This window comes from Mus musculus, chromosome 6 (genome assembly GCF_000001635.26).
Source record: "Mus musculus strain C57BL/6J chromosome 6, GRCm38.p6 C57BL/6J".
NCBI classification, from domain to species: domain Eukaryota; kingdom Metazoa; phylum Chordata; class Mammalia; order Rodentia; family Muridae; genus Mus; species Mus musculus.
Genome location: NC_000072.6, coordinates 127,712,955 through 127,733,418, shown reverse-complemented (window position 1 = coordinate 127,733,418; position 20,464 = coordinate 127,712,955). Strand labels below are relative to the sequence as shown.

Here is a 20,464-nt window from a genome sequence, read left to right as displayed (position 1 = left end):
TCCAGGACAGTCAGGGCTATACTGAGAAACCTGTTTTGAAAAGACAGAGACAGAGACAGTGGGGGGAGGGGAGGGCGGGGGAAGGCCTTGCTTTTCATAGAGACCCACTGTGATGTTAATTATGTCCATGTACATGTCCCCGTGACCTGGCCACTCTACCTCTTAAAGATTCCCCTGCCTCTCACTTTGCTACAATGCAGAGCAAGCCTTTAACTACACGAGCCTTTCACAGATAAGCCTGTAATAAGATAAGCCATACCAAAATCACCGCTGTTTGAGAGTCAGCTCCACCTCCCTCCTTCCCCACATATCCATCCTTCCCTTTGCTGAATGTTTCCTCCTGGTCCCGCTAAAGGATGACGGTGTTTCCCCATTTGACAGATATGGAAACTGAGACCCAGATCAGTTTAGTCCACTCAGTTTGTAAGAACTGGAACTGAGGCCAATCAGGGTCTGTTTGGAGCATCTGTAGGCCACTGTCAGTCACATGGTTGAAAAGTCATTTAGCCAGTTAGCACTGGGCTGGAGGAGGAGGAGGAGGGAAGAAGAATAGAAATCTCTGAAGCACGGTTGATGTGGGCACCTTTTCTCCCTTCAGGTGAGCAGCGCCCCCCCTCAGCCCCCTCAGCCTGTCATTCCAGCCAAGCCTGTGCAATGTGTCCACCATGTATCCACACAGCCCAGCTGCCCTGGACGGGGCAAGATGTCCAAGCTGCTGAACCCCGAGGAGATGACATCGAGAGATTACTATTTCGACTCATACGCTCACTTTGGGATCCACGAGGTAACGCACCCAGGCTGGGGACCAGTGGGACAGGTGTAGCCCTGTAATTTTGTTCTTGTTTGTAGAGGTGGCAGAGCAGGTATGGCCAACTCTCTACCAACACAAAGTGCCCCTGAACTTTCTCTCCATCCCGCGGGTCCCTTTGGGACAGTTGTGGTTAAGACGGGGCCTGGAGCAGGTAAGTTTGTGTGTCCTATCTCTATATAATCCCAGCACTTGAGAGCTGAGGTGCAGTCAGAGAACTGTTGAGGGTTTAAAACCAGCCTGGGCTACACCGTGGGCTCCTGGTCAAAGTAAACTACAACTTGAAAACAAATGAATGGCAACAAGTGTTGGGGGAGGGTCAGGGAGCAACCAAGAGGTGCTTCCAGCTATCTGTTTTTACCTTCTGGCCCCATGTCTATCGCTAACTGCCAGACCCAGACACCCCGAGGAGCCCGCACATCAGTGATGCTGGCGAAGAGCTGAAGTGCTCGAAGCTAATGTGGCCTCCTGGAGGTCGTGATGCCTATTAATTTGTCCCGGTGGTGTCTCCAGAGCTGAGGCTGAGACCTCGTGGATAGGCTTGCCTCTGACACTCTGGTTCCGTCTTTGGAAGTTCTCCGGCAAATGCCCATCCCCAGTGCCAGAACAGAAGCAAACCCCAGGGCTGTTGTGGGTACAGGAGATGAGTCCTGTGCTATGCCCTATTATATAATTCTCCAACATTGTCCCAAGACGCCCCCAATGCTGTCAGTGTTGTCTGCTGCTTGCCACGTGGTGGGTATGGCTCCAGTCATGTCATCTGCGTATCTGTTGTACTCCATCCTGCGAACCTCGTGAAGAAGACGTCCCCATCGTCCGTAAACGTAAACGGAGGGAAGTGGTGAGGTGAGGAAGGCGTGAACATTTGCTGGCTCTAGCTGTGAAGATGTCTCTGCAAACCAGCTCCTGAGGCTCCCTGGCGATGAGATGGTGCTGGAAGGTCTGCTTCCATCCAAATTGCCAGGCTGCTGCTGGGGAGGTTTTTAATATCAGTAGTCAGCGGTTTTGAGGTTGTGAGCTGCTTATTGTGTATCGGGTGTTGTTCCAAGCATTTTGGATTATTGGCTCATTTACTCCCCAGCTTATCCCTATGCTGCCTCGGCTGCTGCGTTCCCAGGTGATCCAAGGCCTCAAAACAACCCGGTCCTTGTCCTAAATGTGGTTTTGTATGAGACCAGAAACCAGTGAGCCAGAATGAGAGAGACAGAGAGACAGAGACAGACAGAGACACAGAGAGAGAACACCGTGAGACTGGGCCTGGCCTAGAGACATAACTCTTCCAACAAGGCCACATTTCCTACACCTTCCTAAAGCCTCCACCAACTGGGAGCCAAACATTCAAATATATGAGCCGATAGGGCCACTCTCTCTCAAACCACCACACTTGGGAATTATATCTAGGACCCAATGGCTGCTGGCCTGCCTGAAACTCTCCTGCTGGGAACTAGCCCCAGGCCCACTGAGGACAGCCTTCCCTGTATCTCCACACTATTTCTAATTCTTTCAAGACTTGACATCTCTGGCTATGACGGAGGGCTTGCACATTGTCAAGGCTTTGTGTGTGTGTGTGTGTGTGTGTGTGTGTGTGTGTGTGTGTGTATGCATTTTGAAACAGAGCCTCATTATATAGCCATGATGACCTTGAACTTGGGGTAGCTCTCATGCCTCAGTCTCCCAAGCGCTGGGATTGCAGACTAAGCTTCCAAGCCTGGCTCTGACTGGCTTTGTTAATCATCTGATGATCTGTCTACTTGTCACATGTGGGTGTGGGAGATTGGCCTGATCCTGTTTGAGAGAGAGCTGTCACCTGGATACTAGACCGGGTACCCTCAGTCAGGTGTTTTAGCAGAAAACCCAAACTTGTATGTGCCATAGTGCAGACTAAAAGGGTCTACAAGTCACAGATAACACCTCTACCCAACACTACCTTAGCATCCTTCTCATGGGGAAGTGCTTCTGTGCCTCCATTTTCAGTCCCTCCCATTGCTTCTGTAGGCCATCTCCAGACCTGGCTAGGGTCTTTTAATATCAGTGTGACTAGACAGGTGGCCTTCACCCCTGTGACTGGCCTTTATTCCTGCCCTTTCTTGGATCACTGAATATGAAAGGAGACAGGAGCAGGTATGAGCTGAATGGAGCTCCTTGCAGAGAGACCTATCCCCTGTGATTTAGCAGCAGGGATCTGCTTACCACCAGAAGGCTCATAGAGATGCTTTTCCTGGACACTCAAGGCAGAGCCTCCAGGTCCCCAGAGTGAGAAAGCTGGCTGTGCTGTAGTCCACTGATCATCAACAGGGTACTAAAACAATGACGGTCAGAGAGTGTGGCTGAATCACAGTGTGGGTGAATGGACAGAGCATGCTTATTCTGTAAATACAGACAAGACAGGTGGCAGAAAGAGTGCTATGCAAGAGACGATCCTGGGCCTTTCTGTTCCTTCCATCCATGGTTTTACTTAGAGAGGACTTCAGAGGACAGGGCCAGGAGAAGGTGACCCAAAACTTCCAACGGAACACAGGGTGGGTGCTGTGAGGCCTTCAAAAAGGGAGGTCACCTTCCAGGTCACCAAGAACCAGCCCAAATTTCAGCATCTATCTGCTGGTTGGAGTTGGGCCTAGGACAGCAGCCTGGAATAGAGTCCCTTTCTGGGTATCTTTCTGGGTTTATGTCCGGATACTAACTTTTTAAGACGTGAACCACAGAGTTGCTGGGAGCTAAGGAGGACTACTGCTTAATGACTCCTTCTTGGATCTCCTGTGCTGCACTGTATTGATCCTTCCTTTGGGCTTTGGGCAACCTGGAGCTGGTTTGGACACAAACTCCTTTTCTTATAACTCTCAGCTGTCTTTCAAGTAGACTTTAGAAGCAGCCTCAGTTTGGAATGAGCTGGGTGACCTTTACGTACTACAGCATCCTCATTATCGACCCACCGATGTCAGTAGTTCCAGGAGATGTCCCTGGGATGATTCAGTTGTCTGTGATCCAGATGTGCTCCCAGATGCTCATGAGTCCCCTGACTGTATCTTTCTCTTCCTTCCACTGCAGGAAATGTTGAAAGACGAGGTGAGGACACTCACGTACCGGAACTCCATGTACCATAATAAGCATGTGTTCAAGGACAAAGTGGTACTGGATGTTGGGAGTGGCACAGGGATCCTTTCCATGTTTGCCGCCAAAGCAGGGGCCAAGAAGGTGTTTGGGGTAAGCATGTCATTCCCCCCTCCTGTTGGCTTCTTCTGAGTGGTCCCTGACTCTGGCTTTCTCTGGACCTTTCTACAAAGACCCACCCTGATCTACCACCTCTTTTTCTATTTGTATGGTGTTCTGTGATGGAACCCAGAGCCTTGTGCATGATAGGCAAGCATTGCTCCACCAAGCCACCTCCCCAGCCTCAGTCTATCTCTCTTGTTAGAGGAGCAGAGAAAATCAATCACAGTGCAGTTCCAATACCATGACAACTATCACCACCATCACCACTATCGCTATCAACAGCAGCACCATCGCCATCACTGCCACACCCCGTCCTTGCTTCAGACTTCCTTCTCTCAAACCTCTTCATCAGCACAGAATCCAGGTGCCATGAATCTCAGTGGTCTTGCGCTCATCTGCTGACTCTACACCATCCCTTCCAGGGCTGAGACCTAAGTTAGTGCCAACCTTGGTGGGGCTGATCTGGGGACATTGTCCCTGGCTCCTGTGTCATCCAGGGCTACAGATAAGTTTCTGCCAAGGCTCCTGCTTGGTGCTTCGCAGTGGCCACCTGGCATAGTCTGCCTGCCTGCCATAACTGGCTCTGCCCTGCCAGGTTTGACCAGCTTCTTTCTCAATAGCTCATCAATTGCTCCAGTTCCAGGCTTCTCCTTCGAGCACAGTTCACTGCTCTGGGGAGGGAGAGAAGACATGGGGTACACCAGAAGCCATGGTCAGAGATAGGAAGTGCAACAGAAACACAGGAGGAGGTAGATGTGAGGTGAGAAACGGGCTAGAAAGACTTAGGGGAAAGCTAGAAGAATATGGAGTAGAAGTGAAGAAGAATAAAGCAACCAATGAGAGTAGAAACGGAGGAGGGGGAGGAAAGGGTGATAGCCAAAAAGGAAAAATAGGAGCCAAGGTCCACAGCCTGGCCTGTGAGTTGCCTAGGGTCGGGTATCTGTGTGCACAATGGCCCTGGATGCAGTTCAGCCTCATCCAACCACCTGAAAGGGGCCGAAGCCTATTGTAAAAGGCCTGGAAGGCGGTTAGGATGTGGCCAGCTGTCTATCTGGAGATGCTGTGTTCTTTGATGCTAACCTCAGGAGCCACATGTGTGTGGGGTGACAGGGAGCCAAGAAGGAGAAGAGAACAGGAACACTGCCCATTGAGAAATGAAACCTGAAAGCCAAAGGCCTGACAACCAAGGAAGGGTGGGTCCTCCTGGGACACAGAGCACAGCTGGTGGCATCTGTCCCTTAGGTCTCATGTCCACTTCTTTCCAGCCCCAAAGCTGGGCGTTGGCAGAGGCCCCAGCAGTAACCCCCTCAGTGACCTTCTGCAATAACCTCTACAGACCCTTCCTGAGCCCCAGCACCTTAACTCTCTTTGTGAGAGAGCCAGGTAAAGCAGCAGAATAGGTCCTGGGAAATACCCTTCTGCTCCCAGAATCCTCTGACAACACAGCCTAAGCTTCCAACCTCTGGGATGCGTCTTGACCTCCAACCATTCCCCATGAAGCCCTGCTCTCAGCTGATGGAAAATTTATTTCTCAAAGGCTTTAGTCCCTTCTTAGAGATGTTGGGATCTTGGAAAGACTTCCAGGAAAAAGGGAATAGATTCTATCAGACAAATGAAGACTCACAGAGGGTTATGTGAGTCAGCCTTAGTTTACTATAAGAAAATACCCGAGACTGTCAATTTCAAAAGACGGGATGTTTTGCTTGCCTCACAGCTTCAAAGGTTCCATTTCATGGTCAGTTGGTTCCTTGGTTTGGGCTCACTTCCTGGTGGAGGGGGAAAAAAGGGAAGGAAGAGGAAGGGCATATAATCCTAATATCACATTCAACTACATGCATCCAATATCCTAACTTTCTCCCACCACATTCAACCTCTTAAAGACTCCACCAGTGTCAGTTGCATCAACAGGCTGAGGACTGAGCCTTCAACACAGGGGCCTTTAGGGGACACTTACCCACATCTGCTCAAGGATTCAGAGTTAGTGTGTGTGTGTGTGTGTGTGTGTGTGTGTGTGTGTGTGTGTGTGTTCTTTGGTGGAAGGGAAGCTTATGACCAATCCAGAGAACTGTCCTGAATTTCTTTACCCAGGCAGGACTTAGTGGTGGGGTATAGAGGGAGACTCATGGTAACCCTCCGCCCCTCCTCAGAGGGTTAGTCCGTTCTGCCCTGTTTCATCCCCCTCTCTGCAGGATGCTGAGATCACTCAGCTACTCCTCAGTCTCCAGCATAGGCACAGGGTCTCCACAGTTGGTCTCTAGGCAAAGTAGCCAATTTAGTAAAACGACACTGGCTACCTGACTAGAGGGGACAGATTTTAGTTTTCTAGCTATCAAGCTTTCATTGCGTGGCTGTGGCCAAGATCGTGTATGTCTCTCTGAACATCAACAGTTTTTCCATCCCTTCAGTTGGTCCCGGGTGTTTTGTCAGATTACCATCACCATGGCAAAATACCTGAGCCAATCAACTCAGAAGGCAGACAGGTTTATTTTGACTCCGTTTCAGAGGTCTCGCTCAGTGCGTGCTTGTTGGTCCTGTTGCTGAGCCTGTAGTGAGGCATATGTTACTGTACATCATTTGCTGAAACAAAGCTGTTTCCCTCACGGAGGCCAGAAAGCCAAGAGAGGAAGAAGAGGAGGAACCGAGGTCATGTCTCCAGCCACCTACGTTCCTCTTACTAGGCCCCATTGTTTCCCAGGAGTGTCATGTGCGGGGGACTCTTCCCATGAGCCTCTGGGGACCCTGAGGGCTCAGAGCTTTGGCCGCCAACTGTGCTTTTTAAACCCCGGTCTCTTTCGTTCTGTGTACTTTCTAGATTGAATGTTCCAGTATTTCTGACTACTCGGAGAAGATCATTAAGGCCAATCACCTGGACAATGGTAAGGTCCACCTCTGAGTGGTGGGTTAGGGGGTTGCACTTACAGTCCAGGTAGCACAGATGGGCAGGGTAGGAGGAGAGAACACAAAACATGTGGTTTGGGGGAGGGACAGCTTTCACAATTTTTTCTCCTAGAGTGTGACATTGTCCTACTGTGCTGGTCAGGTTACATCTGTCTCACCCTAGCTTTTAGCCAGCCCTGTCTGTAACTAAGTCCTCATCACCACGCCCTCTGCTGTGCCCAGCTGTAGTCTGGCAAGTCTTTAAGGTGGCAGTTGGTGCTCTCCCTCTTCCTCATTCTCTATACCCTTCTATCCTCTTCTGTCACCTTTCCAGGGGTATTGTCCAGAATGTCTGGCACAAGCCTCAGTATTGATAGAGTATGCCATCCATCAGGTTATGTTGGGGAGAGAAGCCTTGCTCGGGTTGGACTCCAATGACAGGGAGAGATGTGTTCTCTTCTTGTCCCATGATCTGTGACCTTCCCAGCCCCCTCCCTTAGAGGCCCATCCTCAGTATGTTAAGACCTGCAGGGGTCCCTACTAGACCTCCTCCTCAGAATCTTTCTCCATCAGCAGGACTGACTATGGTTGCCATGCCCTATGGGCTCCAGGGCATTCGGCATTATGGGAACACGCCTGGTGCTGGGTAGAGGTGGAGTCGGGAGAGTGGCAGGTAGATCAGAAGCCACAGTGTGAGGAGTGGGTTGGAACAGAGGCAGGGCTGGTAGAGTTCCAAAGGCTGGGGAGTAAAGAGCCTGAAGGAATGGGCGTTCCAGAGGGAAGTAGGTTGGGTTCATTGGCAGGCCTGGGAGCAGGGTGCAACAGAAAGCTGGGACACTGCGCAATGAAGAGTTGGCTAGCCTAGCCTTCTTATCCTATAAGTGCCCTGGATACACTTCCTACTGTATCCCAGAACTCTTTTGGTTCCCTATAAGGTGCCAGATGTCCCCGTGGCTCTGACCTGAGAGACTAGGCTCCATGTGGCCCTCCTACTACACACTATTTCGAAATAGGTCACAGAACTACTTTGGTGTGGACCCAGCCTGCCACCTGTGCTGTTTGCTGCTTGACCCAGTTGCTGCCGACTCCATGAAAGACAGGAGCATAATTCAGTCCACAAACTTCTTTGTGTGTCACCATGAGCCTGGTGGTGGCAGGGATGCTGGGGACCTGCCACTCAGGTTAGGTTGTATACACTCTGACCAGCACATTTATGTTCAAGTTTGAAGAACATGAAGGAAACAGGCTGACCAACTGTCTGTTTTCTGTGGCTATAATGGAATACCGGAAACTGGGAAATTTATAAAGGGAAGATGTTTAATTTGGCTCACCATTTAGAATGCTTGGAAGTCCCAGACTGGCTGACTGTATCTGGTAAGGGACTTGTACTTTTCCAACGCACAGTGGAAATGAGTGAGGAAAAAGAGGCCAAAACCCTGTTCTTGACATGACTGCTCCTTCCCTCCAGAGTAATACTAATTTTTCTGGTTCTGCCTTCCCATCACCCCAGACATTCTGCTGGGTGCCATCTACTAACACTGTCAAGGACACGAACGAAGAATCCTGCACATGAACTCCCGAGGCCATGCTCAACCCAAAATACCAAGTTCAGAGGGAGAGAACTTTGAGCAGGATTGAACTGGGCATGCTCAGGGCACAAAAGGCCCATTAGCCACAGCCCAGAGAAGGAAGAGATGAGACAGGGAAGACAGAGTGATCACAACCTACTCTCAGACACAGTTGGATTTCTTTCTTCAGGTCAGGAGATCATTTGGAGGGTTTTTAAGCAAGGGAGGAGTCTCACCGATGGCAGACACATCGGGATGGGTTGCAGACGCAAGTAACACAAATGCGCTTCCGGAGGCTAGAGAGAGAGAGACAGAGAGAGAGACAGAGACAGAGAGAGAGAGAGAGACAGAGAGAGACAGAGACAGAGACAGACAGAGAGAGAGACACAGAGAGACAGAGACAGAGATACACAGAGAGAGACAGAGACAGACAGAGACAGAGACAGACAGAGAGAGAGACACAGAGAGACAGAGACAGAGATACACAGAGAGAGACAGAGAGACAGAGACAGAGAGAGAGATGCTGCACTAGAGGAAGCCATAGAGGTGGAGAGAAATTAGTTGTGTCTTAGTCTTAGCCTCAGAAGCAAAGGCCAGAAGACCCACTGCTGCTGGGTTGGAGAGAGACTGTGGGGAGAAACAGACTGAAGGTGGCTGTCTGCAGGCAGAGGGCTCACAGGAGCAGCAGGAGTGAAAGAGTAACCAAGAGCTTGCTTTGGGTACTCGAGTGGATATCTTGAGGAAGACTTGAACGTATGTGTTTAGGGCTGCAGGAGGAGTCACCAGAAACTTCTATTCGTGGTCATCACCCTGGTGGTGTTTACTCAAACCATTAGGAGTAAAGAAACAAGACAAAGATAGGGCTGATTGGCCACTCATTACTTGGACATTCTGCAGGAAGGAAGGGCCAGCAAAGGACCCAAGGAGATGCTTTCTAGGAGGTTCGTGAATATTCAAGAGCAGCCCAGGGAACGCTAAGAGGTGAGGCTGGGTAATGCCAGAGAGAAGCAATGGGATTTGGCCACACGGTAGGTATTGGCAGTTACCAATGAGTATTCAGTATGGCAGGGGCCAGAATCCAGCTGGAGTAAGATTAGGGGAGGCTGTGATGTGATGTCTCTTTCAGTAATGGGGAATGGAGAAAAAAATGAAGAGGTAGCTACAGAGGGTATAGGGGTCAAGGAGGAAAAGAAGCTGGGAAAAAAATGTGTGTGATTCAACAGAGATACAGGAAGAGGTATGTGGTAGGACACTGACCTTGAAGAACTAGCTGCAGAGCCTAGGGGCGGGAGTGACCTTTACCACAGAGTAGGGACAGTTTAGACAGTAATGGCATCATCTAGATGGAGGTGGTTGGTGGCCCAAGGCCTCTAGCTTGTTATTTCCATTTATTCAGCAATGTGGATGCAAGACAGAGGAGATAGGGAGGAGGGAAGGGAGAAGAGAGAGGCTGGGAGCTCTTCCTAGGGCTTGCTGGGGTAGTGGGGGCTGCTGGGAAATGTGCTATTCTCCTAGCGAGCTGTGGGCTCCCCGCTGTGCAGAGGGCCCAGCTCTCATTGTTCTGTGACTTTTCTCTTTCCACACTCTCTGGCTCTTCTGTGTGGCGCTGAGGCTGAAGGCAGCCTGGGTTTGATGAGAAGACACAGCAGCCAGCGTGAGGGAGGCTCCTGGAAACAATGATAATAAATTGGTGACGCAGTGTGGTTTTGTCAGCTTTTGTTTCCGGAATGGAATACCGGAGGCCAACTATCTATGACACAAGTTTGTGGTTCCATTTCGGAGGTAAAAATAACAAGAAAGCAGAGGGGAAGGATGCTTGGGGGACAGGCTTTCTTCTTTTTAGGGTGCCAAGAGATGTAGCCCATGCTTCCAGTGACCTAAGGATATTGCACTTGACTCCACCCCTTAAAGGGCCCACCACCTTACATTAATGCTATCCTGGAGACCAAGCCTTTGATACATAGGCTTGTGGGGAAGCATCAACCATTTTCAAGCTGTAGCAGAATCTAGGTGGGTGAAGAAGGAAGCAGAGTGAAAGGGAGGGGAGGGCATTGGTGACAGGTACAAGGTTGGGCACTGTATGGGCAGTAGCTCTTATGGCTATGAGCAATGCCCTCAAACCGAACAGGGCAAATATTGCTTAAATATCCCAACCTCTGACTTCTGACCCCTGACCTTTGGCTAAATGTCTATCATCTCTTAGCTCCCTCAGCAGGGTTGGGGACATGTCTCTTCTAAAAAGCACTTGACTCAGATAGAGGGAGGACAGGTGTCTTTTCTATATATGGAAAAAAAAAATGAAACCAGGCCACACTTTTTGTGTCTGAGTGACACAGCCTGCCTGCCATTCCCAGGTTCCCCTCAGTCCCTTCTCCATTCTTCTAAATAGGCAAGTGATTCTTCCCAGTTAACAGATGTCAACAGTGGAGCAAGGACAGGTGGGGACAAAGGGGTGGGAGTCAGAACACTGTCCTGAGCACTTCTTCCTGCATCCACTGTTCTGGAAGTGGGAACAGGGGTAAGTGTAGATAGATACAGGTTTTGTTGTTGTTGTTTTGATTTTTTTGTTTTTTGAGACAGGGTTTCTCTGTATAGCCCTGGCTGTCCTGGAACTCACTCTGTAGACCAGGCTGGCCTTGAACTCAGAAATCCGCCTGCCTCTGCATCCCAAGTACTGGGATTAAAGGTGTGCGCCACCATGCCCGGCTACAGAATCAGATTTACTGTGAGGGATCTTGGTCATTCCTCAGCCCCAGGGGCCTTTCACTGTGCTCAGACCATTCCTTCCCCTCCCCTCCCCCTACCCCTCCCCCCTCAACCCTCAACCCTCATCCCTCTGTAGGCTTCTTTGTATGTATGTGACTTCCAACCTCTGGGGTCTATTTCCCCCTTGTACTTTTTAATTATTATTTCTTTTGCTGCTGGCTGAAATAATTTCTTTTCTTGCTATTGTCACAATATATTTGGAGCAAGTTAGTTCTGGGGGAGGTACTTTGAAATCCTGTAAACATTTCATTCTCCATGTGTTGTAGCGCTCTCTCTCTCTCTCTCTCTCTCTCTCTCTCTCTCTCTCATCTCTGTGTCTGTCATTTATCTATCTACCATCTATCTATTTATATACTCTATTTCTGTCTATCTACCTATCATATCTCAGTGTCTATCAATCTATCATCTATTTATCAATCACCTATCTATATACTCTATGTCTATCTATCATATCTATTTATCATATCTATCATGTATCTATTTTCTTTGTATTACCCATCTCTACCATGTGTCTTTCATTAACTTCATTTCTTCCTCTCTACAAATTAAAACTAGTATTTTTATATACATATAAACACATTGTCTACACCGTCTATGGCTACTATCTATCATCTATTAATCATCTATCATCCATTTCTATCATCGATCTGTCTGTTCACCATCTATCATCTTGTTATCATTTCTCTTTATAATTATTCACATTTTTAGTTACTATCAACACTTTTACTGTACACCCATACTGTACTTGGTAGGTTTTATCTGGCTATCTGTACTTTGACCTCCATCCATCCCTGACTGGGTCTCTGAGAGCATCTTAGATCTGGCCCCAGTACTTTCCCCTTTTCTCCTAGATTCTGATTTCCCAGTCCCAGTTATTACAGGCTCATCTTTTGTTTCATGTGCCTCTGTTTTCAATCAGCCATTTCCCCAAGGTCCTTGACTAGACAATAGTAACCAAAAACTAAGAAGGGGTATGCCTCTTAGCTTTAGAATGTCAGGATGTCTCACTGCAGAGATCCAGGGCCTGAGTATGTATGTGAAATATGTGTGTGTAAATATGTGTATGTATGTGCATGCATGCATGCATGCATGCATGTGTTTGATATATGTGTGTGGTGTATGTGTAACATGTGTGTATGTATAGAATAGATGTATGTGTTTGTGTGTTACATGTGTGTATATGTGTGTGTGTTGTGTGAGTATGTGTATATGTGTGCACACATGTCTGTGATGAATGTGTGCATACACATATATACAATTCTCATTCCTATCTCTATCATCATGCACTGTTGAAGCCGAACTCATGTGACTCCTCTACTGCTAATGCAGCTCCAGGCGTCTACTCTTCATTTCCTCCTTTTTTATATTCAGACTTCCTTCCTCTGACATTGAAAAGCCATGGTCCTGTTATTGATATATTGGCTTACTGGATCACTCCTCTCCCATGTAACCAATCTCTCAGAGACCCCCCACCTCCTGACTCACTTGGCCATTCCGTGCTGGACCATCATCCTCCACCTTAAAGGGGGCCTCTCCTATTCCGGAGCACCACTGCCCCACCCACAGTGGTCCTCCGAGAATGCCATCCTCTTCCACCTTGGTGATGGATGGCCAGGCTGAGCCACTGTCTCCTGACTCAGGCTTTCCCATCCCCCACTGCACCCCATAGCATCTATGCCTCCTCCTTTCCCCAGCAGCATGGGGACATCTAGTTTGCTTGGCCCCAGCTCACTTGTTTCAATTCATTTCATGCTGTGGATTGTTACAGCTTATACTTGGCTCTGTTTGGTCTCATGCTTAACTGAAGCAAACGCCCGTGAAGGCTAGACTGCTGTCACTAAACCCAGCCCCTGGGCTACCCCTATGTCTCAGGTCTGCCCACCCAAATACACCGTCCCAACAAGGGAGCCCCAGGCCCAGTGGCCTTCATTTCTTCCTCTCTACAAATTAGAACAGGTAGGTGGGGCTGGTGACACCGCAGCAGGCCACATCCCCTGAACCAGCTTACTCAGCCTTGGCATGTGTCCTCAATAGAGGACAGCTCGACTGAAGGAGCGCTTCCATGGAGATGAGTTAGACGTGCCGCCGCCAGTTGTATGAGTGTCGGCAGTGTGGGCGGCAGGCCATAAATAACAACACGCACACAAAATACCTGCTCCCTCTCCACTTCCGTGGGGGCTCCTGGGGTGGGTTTACTCACATGAAGACACACACCTACTGAAAGCCACCTGCACAGATGGGCCACCTTCACGCGACTCGATCCACACGTGGCTCATGCCTGTTTCAGCCACTTTTCTCTGACTTAAAACACCAGCAACTATTATTTCCTCCACGGCAGAAGCCAGGGATGGGGAAGGGGGCTGAAGAAACGCTGCTGAAAGTCCCCTCATTGTGCAGCTTGACCACAGGGCAGGGATTAAAGTTGGTGTGATTCTGTAAACAGAACACAAAGGTATAATCTGTTTCCTTCACCTTGGGCGTATGCCTAAGGATGCATGTCCCAGATGGAAGAGATCTTAGTGTAGCTGACACAACACAGTGCAGGGGACACAAGGGTCTCTGTAATCCAACCCTGAAGGACCCTGCTGCGTCACTGCACAATGAAAGAACAGACAGCTCTATACAGGAGGTACACCCGAGGCATGGCTTGAGGCATAGATTAGGTACTCCAAAAAGGTTAGCTGTGTGTTATTCAGACCGATGCTGCTGTAATTGTTAAGTCGGTTCTGTGACAGGCACTTTCGCCATCTTAGGATCACTCCATTGACAAAACCTCACAGCTAGGCACCTGGGCTGCTGCGGTCATCAGAAAGCATCTCTTCACTGAAGCGGATTCTACATCCCTACTGCTCTCCTGACGTTCTGGGTCTCGTCTCTTGGACCACACTACCAAAGAGTTGTCCCTGCTCCCACATCCCCAGGTTACCATCCTAGTTTCTCTCTCCCGGTCTGTGCTTCACTGGGCCTTGGCTGAGCCCCTTTCTTCTGGGCCACACACACACACACACACACACACACACACACACACACTGTCCATGGTAGTTCTCACGAGTCCCTTGGCAAAGTCCATATTGCATTGCTACTGGTGGGAGGTAGATGACTGTGTGTGGGCGTGGTCTCCCCACAGGCTGTCTCCTAACCTTTACCTACCTGGTAGACTCTCAGGTGGAAGCCTAGCTGAGACGTACTTTTATTCATTTAAACATCCATGTTGTTCAGTTAAGTCTTCCCTACCAACTACCAAGATTCTCTCATTTACTCCTTGCCTGGGGTCTTGGCTCCCAGCAGCAGGTGAGCTGCATGTTCAGTAGCAACCCACGGTGAATGTGGAAGTCTTTGCAGGATCCCTACAGTTGTGTGCGCCACAGTGATCAGCTCTGGAATAGCAGGCTGCTTGTGAGCCTGCAGGAAAAGCTAGCATGGACTTCATGAGGATGCCTTTGAGCTGATGCTTGTCTGTCTCCATCTTGGGACACTGCATGGGGCCACTCCTGGCTCACATCCATCTGGGCCAATGCAGCTAGCCACCTAAGATGAGTTACTATGTGTGTGCGCGCGCCTCAGTTTCTTCTTCTGTGAAATGGGGACCATGGTGAATCAGACCTCATGGTGTCACTGTGGGGACCGGGTGGTTACTTAGGTAAAGCTGACACAGTCCATTGCAGCTCTTTATGTGAGCCTGCAGGGCCATAGTCCACAGGCCCGAGGAAAGCATGCAGTCACTTCAGTGACTTGAAACTGACCCTTGTGTGTTTCCACAACCTGTACTGTGAAATTCTAAGGAGATCCAGTCAAATATCTCTAGCACACCACTGTATGGGACAGAACAGCAGCAGCCAATTCCTGTTAGCCATTGTTATTATTATCATTTCATTTATTAGCTTGACAAATAATGCTGTCAGAAGAAGAAATGAGATTAATCATGTAAAACTGTTTTGAATGAACCTGCACCCGAAGCTCCAGGCAATTGCCTCTCCTTTTCCTAACTGCGGCGAAACGATCCATTAGTAATTTTATCGATTCGGCCTTTCGAGCATTATTGTCCCATATGCCGGGCCTCATGCTAGGTATGACAGGAGTTGACCATGTGACTAGGAAAACAAAAGTCAGTGCTGTCCCGAAGCTTCTAGCCTCGTAAAAGATGCATGGTCACAAAGGCAGTGAACAAAGACTACTGCGTCATTAGAAGTCGTGAATGTGCCTCTAAAGAAGAGGAGAGGCAGCTGGGGGCTGCTGTGCAGTAGCACGGACAGTCATGGAGACGTGGGGGAGCAGCTCACGTGCCTGCTGTAGAGAGCCGGTTTTGCGCACGCTTCTCTTAACCCTGCCCCGAGTGGCCTCCTGTTCCCAGTCAGCTTCAGCAGGAAGGCATTGGCAGATAGATAGGTTGTCTACGAAAACCCCAACCACCACCCCCTGTACCCCAACTGCCTCCTCCCCTCGCTCTCCCTCAGATCTGATTGTTAAGCAGTGACAAGCACTAGCTGTAAAAGAATACTTTTTGGAAGAGAGGGCTCTGAGGCAGGGACCTGACAGATTTAGAGCAGAGGCCAGCTAGACTGTGGGGACAGGACGAGCATTTTACATAAGGGGGACTAATGTACAGTTGCCTTTCAATGCCCATGAAGGATTAGCTCTGGAACCCCCTGAGGATACCAAGAACCAAGCATGAGCAAGTCCCTTTAATAAAGCAGCATAGCGTGTGTACTATGTAGACTTTGAATGTTTCTTGTGCCTATCCTCCACATACTTTAAATCCTCTCCGCATGCCTTAGAACATCTAACACCATGGAAACACTATGTAAATAGTTGTTATACGACCGCTGCCTAGGGAATAAAGACAATAACATCTGTGCTCTGCACAGACACCACTTACCTTTCAAATCTCGATTCCTGGGCGGCCCAATCTGTGGGAAAAAAACAAAAACAAAAAACAAAAAACAAAAAAGAAAAAAAAAAACAAAAAAACAAAAAAACAAAAAACAAAAAACCTTCAGTGGTGGAGGTTCATCTGTGTAAATCTCCTGAAGTAAGGGGCATTTTTTTTCCTCTGTCCTTTGTTGACTTCTGGTCTGGTTAATAGGGTGAGAATGAGACTCTGTGTGTGTGTGTGTGTGTGTGTGTGTGTGTGTGTCTGTGTGCACGTGTGTGATATTCTGGACACCTGAGCCTAGTGGAAGCCATTCTGCCTGATACCATTTCTTTCTTAATAATCATGTGAGACAGGCTGCAAGGTCACCTACCCTCAGCCAGTACACTGAGTGTGAAGCAGACTAAAGCACCCTGATGCTTCTCGGTGTTCAGGGATGGCTTGGGGTAGGGAGGAGTCCTCGGATGTCTTTGATGGGAAGAGCATGAATACACTTCTAGTAGGATACATAGCAGGTGCTGTCTTCAGTTTAAAAAAAAAGGCCTCTGGCTAAAGCCAACAGGTCTTTGGAGCCCAAGTTGAGTAGACTGGTCCTCCAAGTCCTGCAGCCATCCAGAGTTGGCTAGGATGGGAAGCATGCCCTGCGGGAGGCGTGGAATCTCAAGCTCCCTGCTCTCCACTGAGTAGGGATTTGGACCAGGAAAGGGTATCTTGCTGAATGCATGACATGAGGACCTACCTGTGCCATTTTAATGGGGTCTGTTGGATACAGTGCCACTGGACATGCAAATAAAGATTGTGATGGTTTCTTTTCCATCACCAGTGTCCTGTCTATGTGCAGGCTCTGATTCTGTGAAGGAGATTTGTTGGGTATCTGTGTCCTGCAGAACACAGGACGCAGGGGGAAAGTGTGAGTTAATGTCAAGGAAGACTGGTAGTTCTGGCTAAGCCTAGCTGCCTGCCATTGTTGTGTCCGCCCTTCTTTTGTTTCCATGAGCAGCCATGAGAAGGACAGTACGGTGCTTCTCTTCTTTCCTCTCCATCTCTCCCGTACCTGCTCCATGTGCACAACCATCGCAGGTGGTAGAAGGTCAGAAATGATTGTACCCATTCATGAGGTAGGGGCAGGAGCCCCACTGAGGCTGTGTGAGTTACTCAGGTGACTAGGCGGGCCAGGTTTGGGGTTTATAACTTGACTCTTCTATATCCCAGTTCTTTTGGTAGGCAGATGAAAGCAGGCCACATTGTCTCTGGGAGTATGGCTAAGTTAACAACACATGGGAAATTGTTCTTCAAGCTGCTTTCCAAATACTGATAAAGTTTTTACTCTTATAATTAGGACTTGTTTGAAGATCTTTGATTTTGTTTGCTTGTTTGTTTTTGTTTATTCATCTGTTCACTCATGTGAGAAGTTTAAGAATGATTTGTGAAGAGTCATGTGGTCTGCTAGATGTTAGAAACAGGAGGTAAAATAGGCAACTAGGTGAGGAGGCCATGGGCGGATGTCTAAAGAGCTTAATGGTGACTGTAGGTGTCACCAGTACCAGGAGACAGGCAAAGTGCATGGAGAGAAGGAACAGGGATTTTGTGATGGTTACAGTGACAGATGTGTGGGACTTCATGACTCACAATGGGTTTTCTGTCCTGGCGAACGTGACCTTATTGTTCACTTTTCTACGGGACAGAATTAGCTCTTGGATTAGCATGTTGGCTCAATGCCTACAATCTAGTACTTACGAGGCTCATGCTGGAATTTCCCTAGAACCTAGGACTAGGTTTGAGGCTAGCAAAGGATACATAGTGGGTTTCAGACCAGCCTGGACTACAGTATTAGATCCTATCTTTAAAAAAAAAGTAAGTAAAATTTAAAAATTAAATAGATAATTAAAACAGAATTAAATGGCAGACCATGAACTTCAGACTCTATGGAGGCATCTGATTTTGATGGATACATTGAAATCCCAAACTCGCTTAGACTGGTCTAGTTTACTTTATAATAACCACTCAAATAAAAAAAGAAAATGAGAGAGAGAGAGAGAGAGAGAGAGAGAGAGAGAGAGAGAGAGAGAGAGAGAGAGAGAGCCCATTAAAAGCAACAACAACTAAATTCTGGTTTTCTAATTTTCTGACTGAAGCCACAGGGTTAAGGCTCCCCAGTCAGAGCTGAGGGCTCCCCACGGTACACTCAGCTATGATTAATCACTGCAGAATTTATGAGCCAGGGTCCTGTCGCCGCTAGTCGAGCAAACTTTCCATCACACTATGGCCTGGGAACACAGCTCCAAATAGCGACCTCAAAGCCACCTTGAACTTATGCTGCCCTGGTGATGCAGGTCCAGACTGGGCAAGGGGTCTGCAGCTGTTCAGAGCCTTGGGGGTGGGGTCACTGCTTCTACCCCTCAAAGAGCCTCTCTGTGGACAAGGGAAACAGAGCTTTGTATGCCTGACTACACAATCCCATGAGCTAGCCTCATGCTTCATGAGTGTCAGTAGTCCCCCAGCCACTAACATGAACCCTGTCCCAGGAGGCCACATCTTGTGACATATGACACTGAACATGGATGTTGAGGTGTTACAGGTGTTGGCTATGGACATCTAGAGAGTATCTCTGGTGAACTGTATTTGGGTCTGGCTACATTTCTCATGGCTGTGACAAAATTCCCGGCCTTAAGGAGGAGGAGTTTGTGGCTCACAGTTTGAGGGTAACTTCCATCCTGGCTGGGAAGGAAGGCCTGTTGGTGGAATAAGAGATCAGATCATGTTGCATCTTCAGTCAGGAAGCAGTGGGAGATGAACGCTCCTGTTCATTCTCCCTTTGGACTATCAGGGAAACCAGTCCTAGGATACGACTGCCAGCATTCCAATGGGTCTTCCGTCTTCAGTTAAATCTTTCTGGAAGCATCCTCACAGACACACCAGGAGGTATAGTTCCATGCTGATTCTAAATCCAGTCAAGTTGATTATGGAGCTATAGGAAGCAGGGGATGTGTGCTTTTCGTCTAGTCTGATACACACACATGTATGGAATATTTCTTGAGTGCCTTCCCTGCTCCCTGGGCTAGCCTTCTTATTCCTTAGCTACTATATTCTGATCAATATGGTTACAATAGGTAAGTATACAGATAGGTAGATAGCTTAGGTAGGTAGGTAGGTAGATAGATAATACATATAATAGTATATACATGCATATAGACATAAATGAGTGATAGTTAATACTATCTACTTGAATTAGGAGACAATCTCTGGGCATGTCTATGAGGGAGTTTCTATATTAAAGTAATCAACGTGGGAAGACCCATATTAGCCATGGGATAACCATCATCCCATGGGATAGAATTCAGGACTGAATAAAGAGAGGAAGTGATCTAAGAACCAGTTCATTCTCCGATTCCTGCCTGCAGATGCAGTGGAATGGGTTGCCTTGTATTCCTGCCGCCATGGTTTCCCTGCCAGTACTCTGTGTCCTCAAACGATGAGCCCAGAGTAAACCCTTTCTTCCTTAAGTAGTTTCCTTCTTTAAGTATCTCTGAGGTCATCTTCAGTAGAGCCTGGCATTAAGCAGCCGAGTGGGGCTATAGCATCCCAGAGGCAGAAGTGGATTTTATCCTTGGCCTATGGAGGCCATGCCATGTTACAGGGGAACAAAAGACCCACAGCTTCACACCTACATAGAAACATGAGGAAAGAGCCATTAGCAGGCATGCAAAGAAAACCAAACAAACAAAAACAAAAAGGAAGGCTATTAAACAGTGTAAAACTGTGGGCGGCAAAATAAGCCAGGCTCTGCAAGCTGATAGGCAGGCAGAAGTCTGTGAGTGTGCTTGGCGGCTCTTTTTCAGTGAGAAGTAAGTTAGGGATTGTGTGGAAATTTCCCAAAGCCCTTGGCTTTGTTCCCTTGGGAATTATCAAGATGTGCCATGGGTCCTTCTTTTAGCTAACTTCTTTCTTTGGGGTCTCAAGACCCCAAAGAAACACAGGCTTAACACTTGACTCTCCCACTTGTCCCAAAATTTTAGGGAAGGCTGGCTTTACTTTGCTCTTCCTTCTGGGGGGGAGGGGTCATGAGTAGTGCCCAGGTGGGGCACACAGGCATCCCAGGTGGGTGGTGAGGGTGGATAACTGTGAGTAATGTTGCACACTTTATAAAGTCTGATTAAACCTTGATTAACCCTGAGGAAGAGGGAGCTACCATCAGGCAGCTGATAGCATCCTCGACCCTGAAGATACTACTCAATGGCTCTGGCCTGTGGGTCTTTTTGCTATAGAGGAGCCTCCCTCCAGTCAATATTGCCTTGGATTCAAGGCAGATATGGTTTATTTGGTCCATGGCTCTGAGGTCTGGGCTTCCCTTCAGTTCTGTTTGCA

General features: G+C 48.4%; 1 protein-coding gene and 1 long non-coding RNA gene across 5 annotated transcripts in view; both read left to right on the top strand.

Annotated features, from left to right (window-relative positions):
• Prmt8 (protein arginine N-methyltransferase 8) overlaps positions 1-20,464 on the top strand; it is an 80,459-nt gene that overhangs the window by 36,049 nt on the left and 23,946 nt on the right. For 2 of the 4 annotated variants that reach the window (NR_157230.1, NM_201371.2), the window contains exons 2-4: positions 599-784; positions 3,854-4,009; positions 6,831-6,894. Coding sequence is in view for 3 of the 4 variants with exons in the window: in NM_201371.2 (NP_958759.2) it covers positions 599-784; positions 3,854-4,009; positions 6,831-6,894 (406 nt within the window). In the remaining variant the exon portion in view is untranslated. Of the gene's footprint in view, positions 1-598; positions 1,655-3,853; positions 4,010-6,830; positions 6,895-20,464 lie in introns of those variants that run through there. The other 2 variants (XM_030255490.1, XM_006506352.3) reach the window with 2 other exon arrangements.
• On the top strand, positions 6,901-10,252 carry Gm38900. Its single transcript, XR_869462.1, has 2 exons — positions 6,901-8,653; positions 9,361-10,252. It is a non-coding gene; the product is annotated as a predicted gene, 38900 (long non-coding RNA).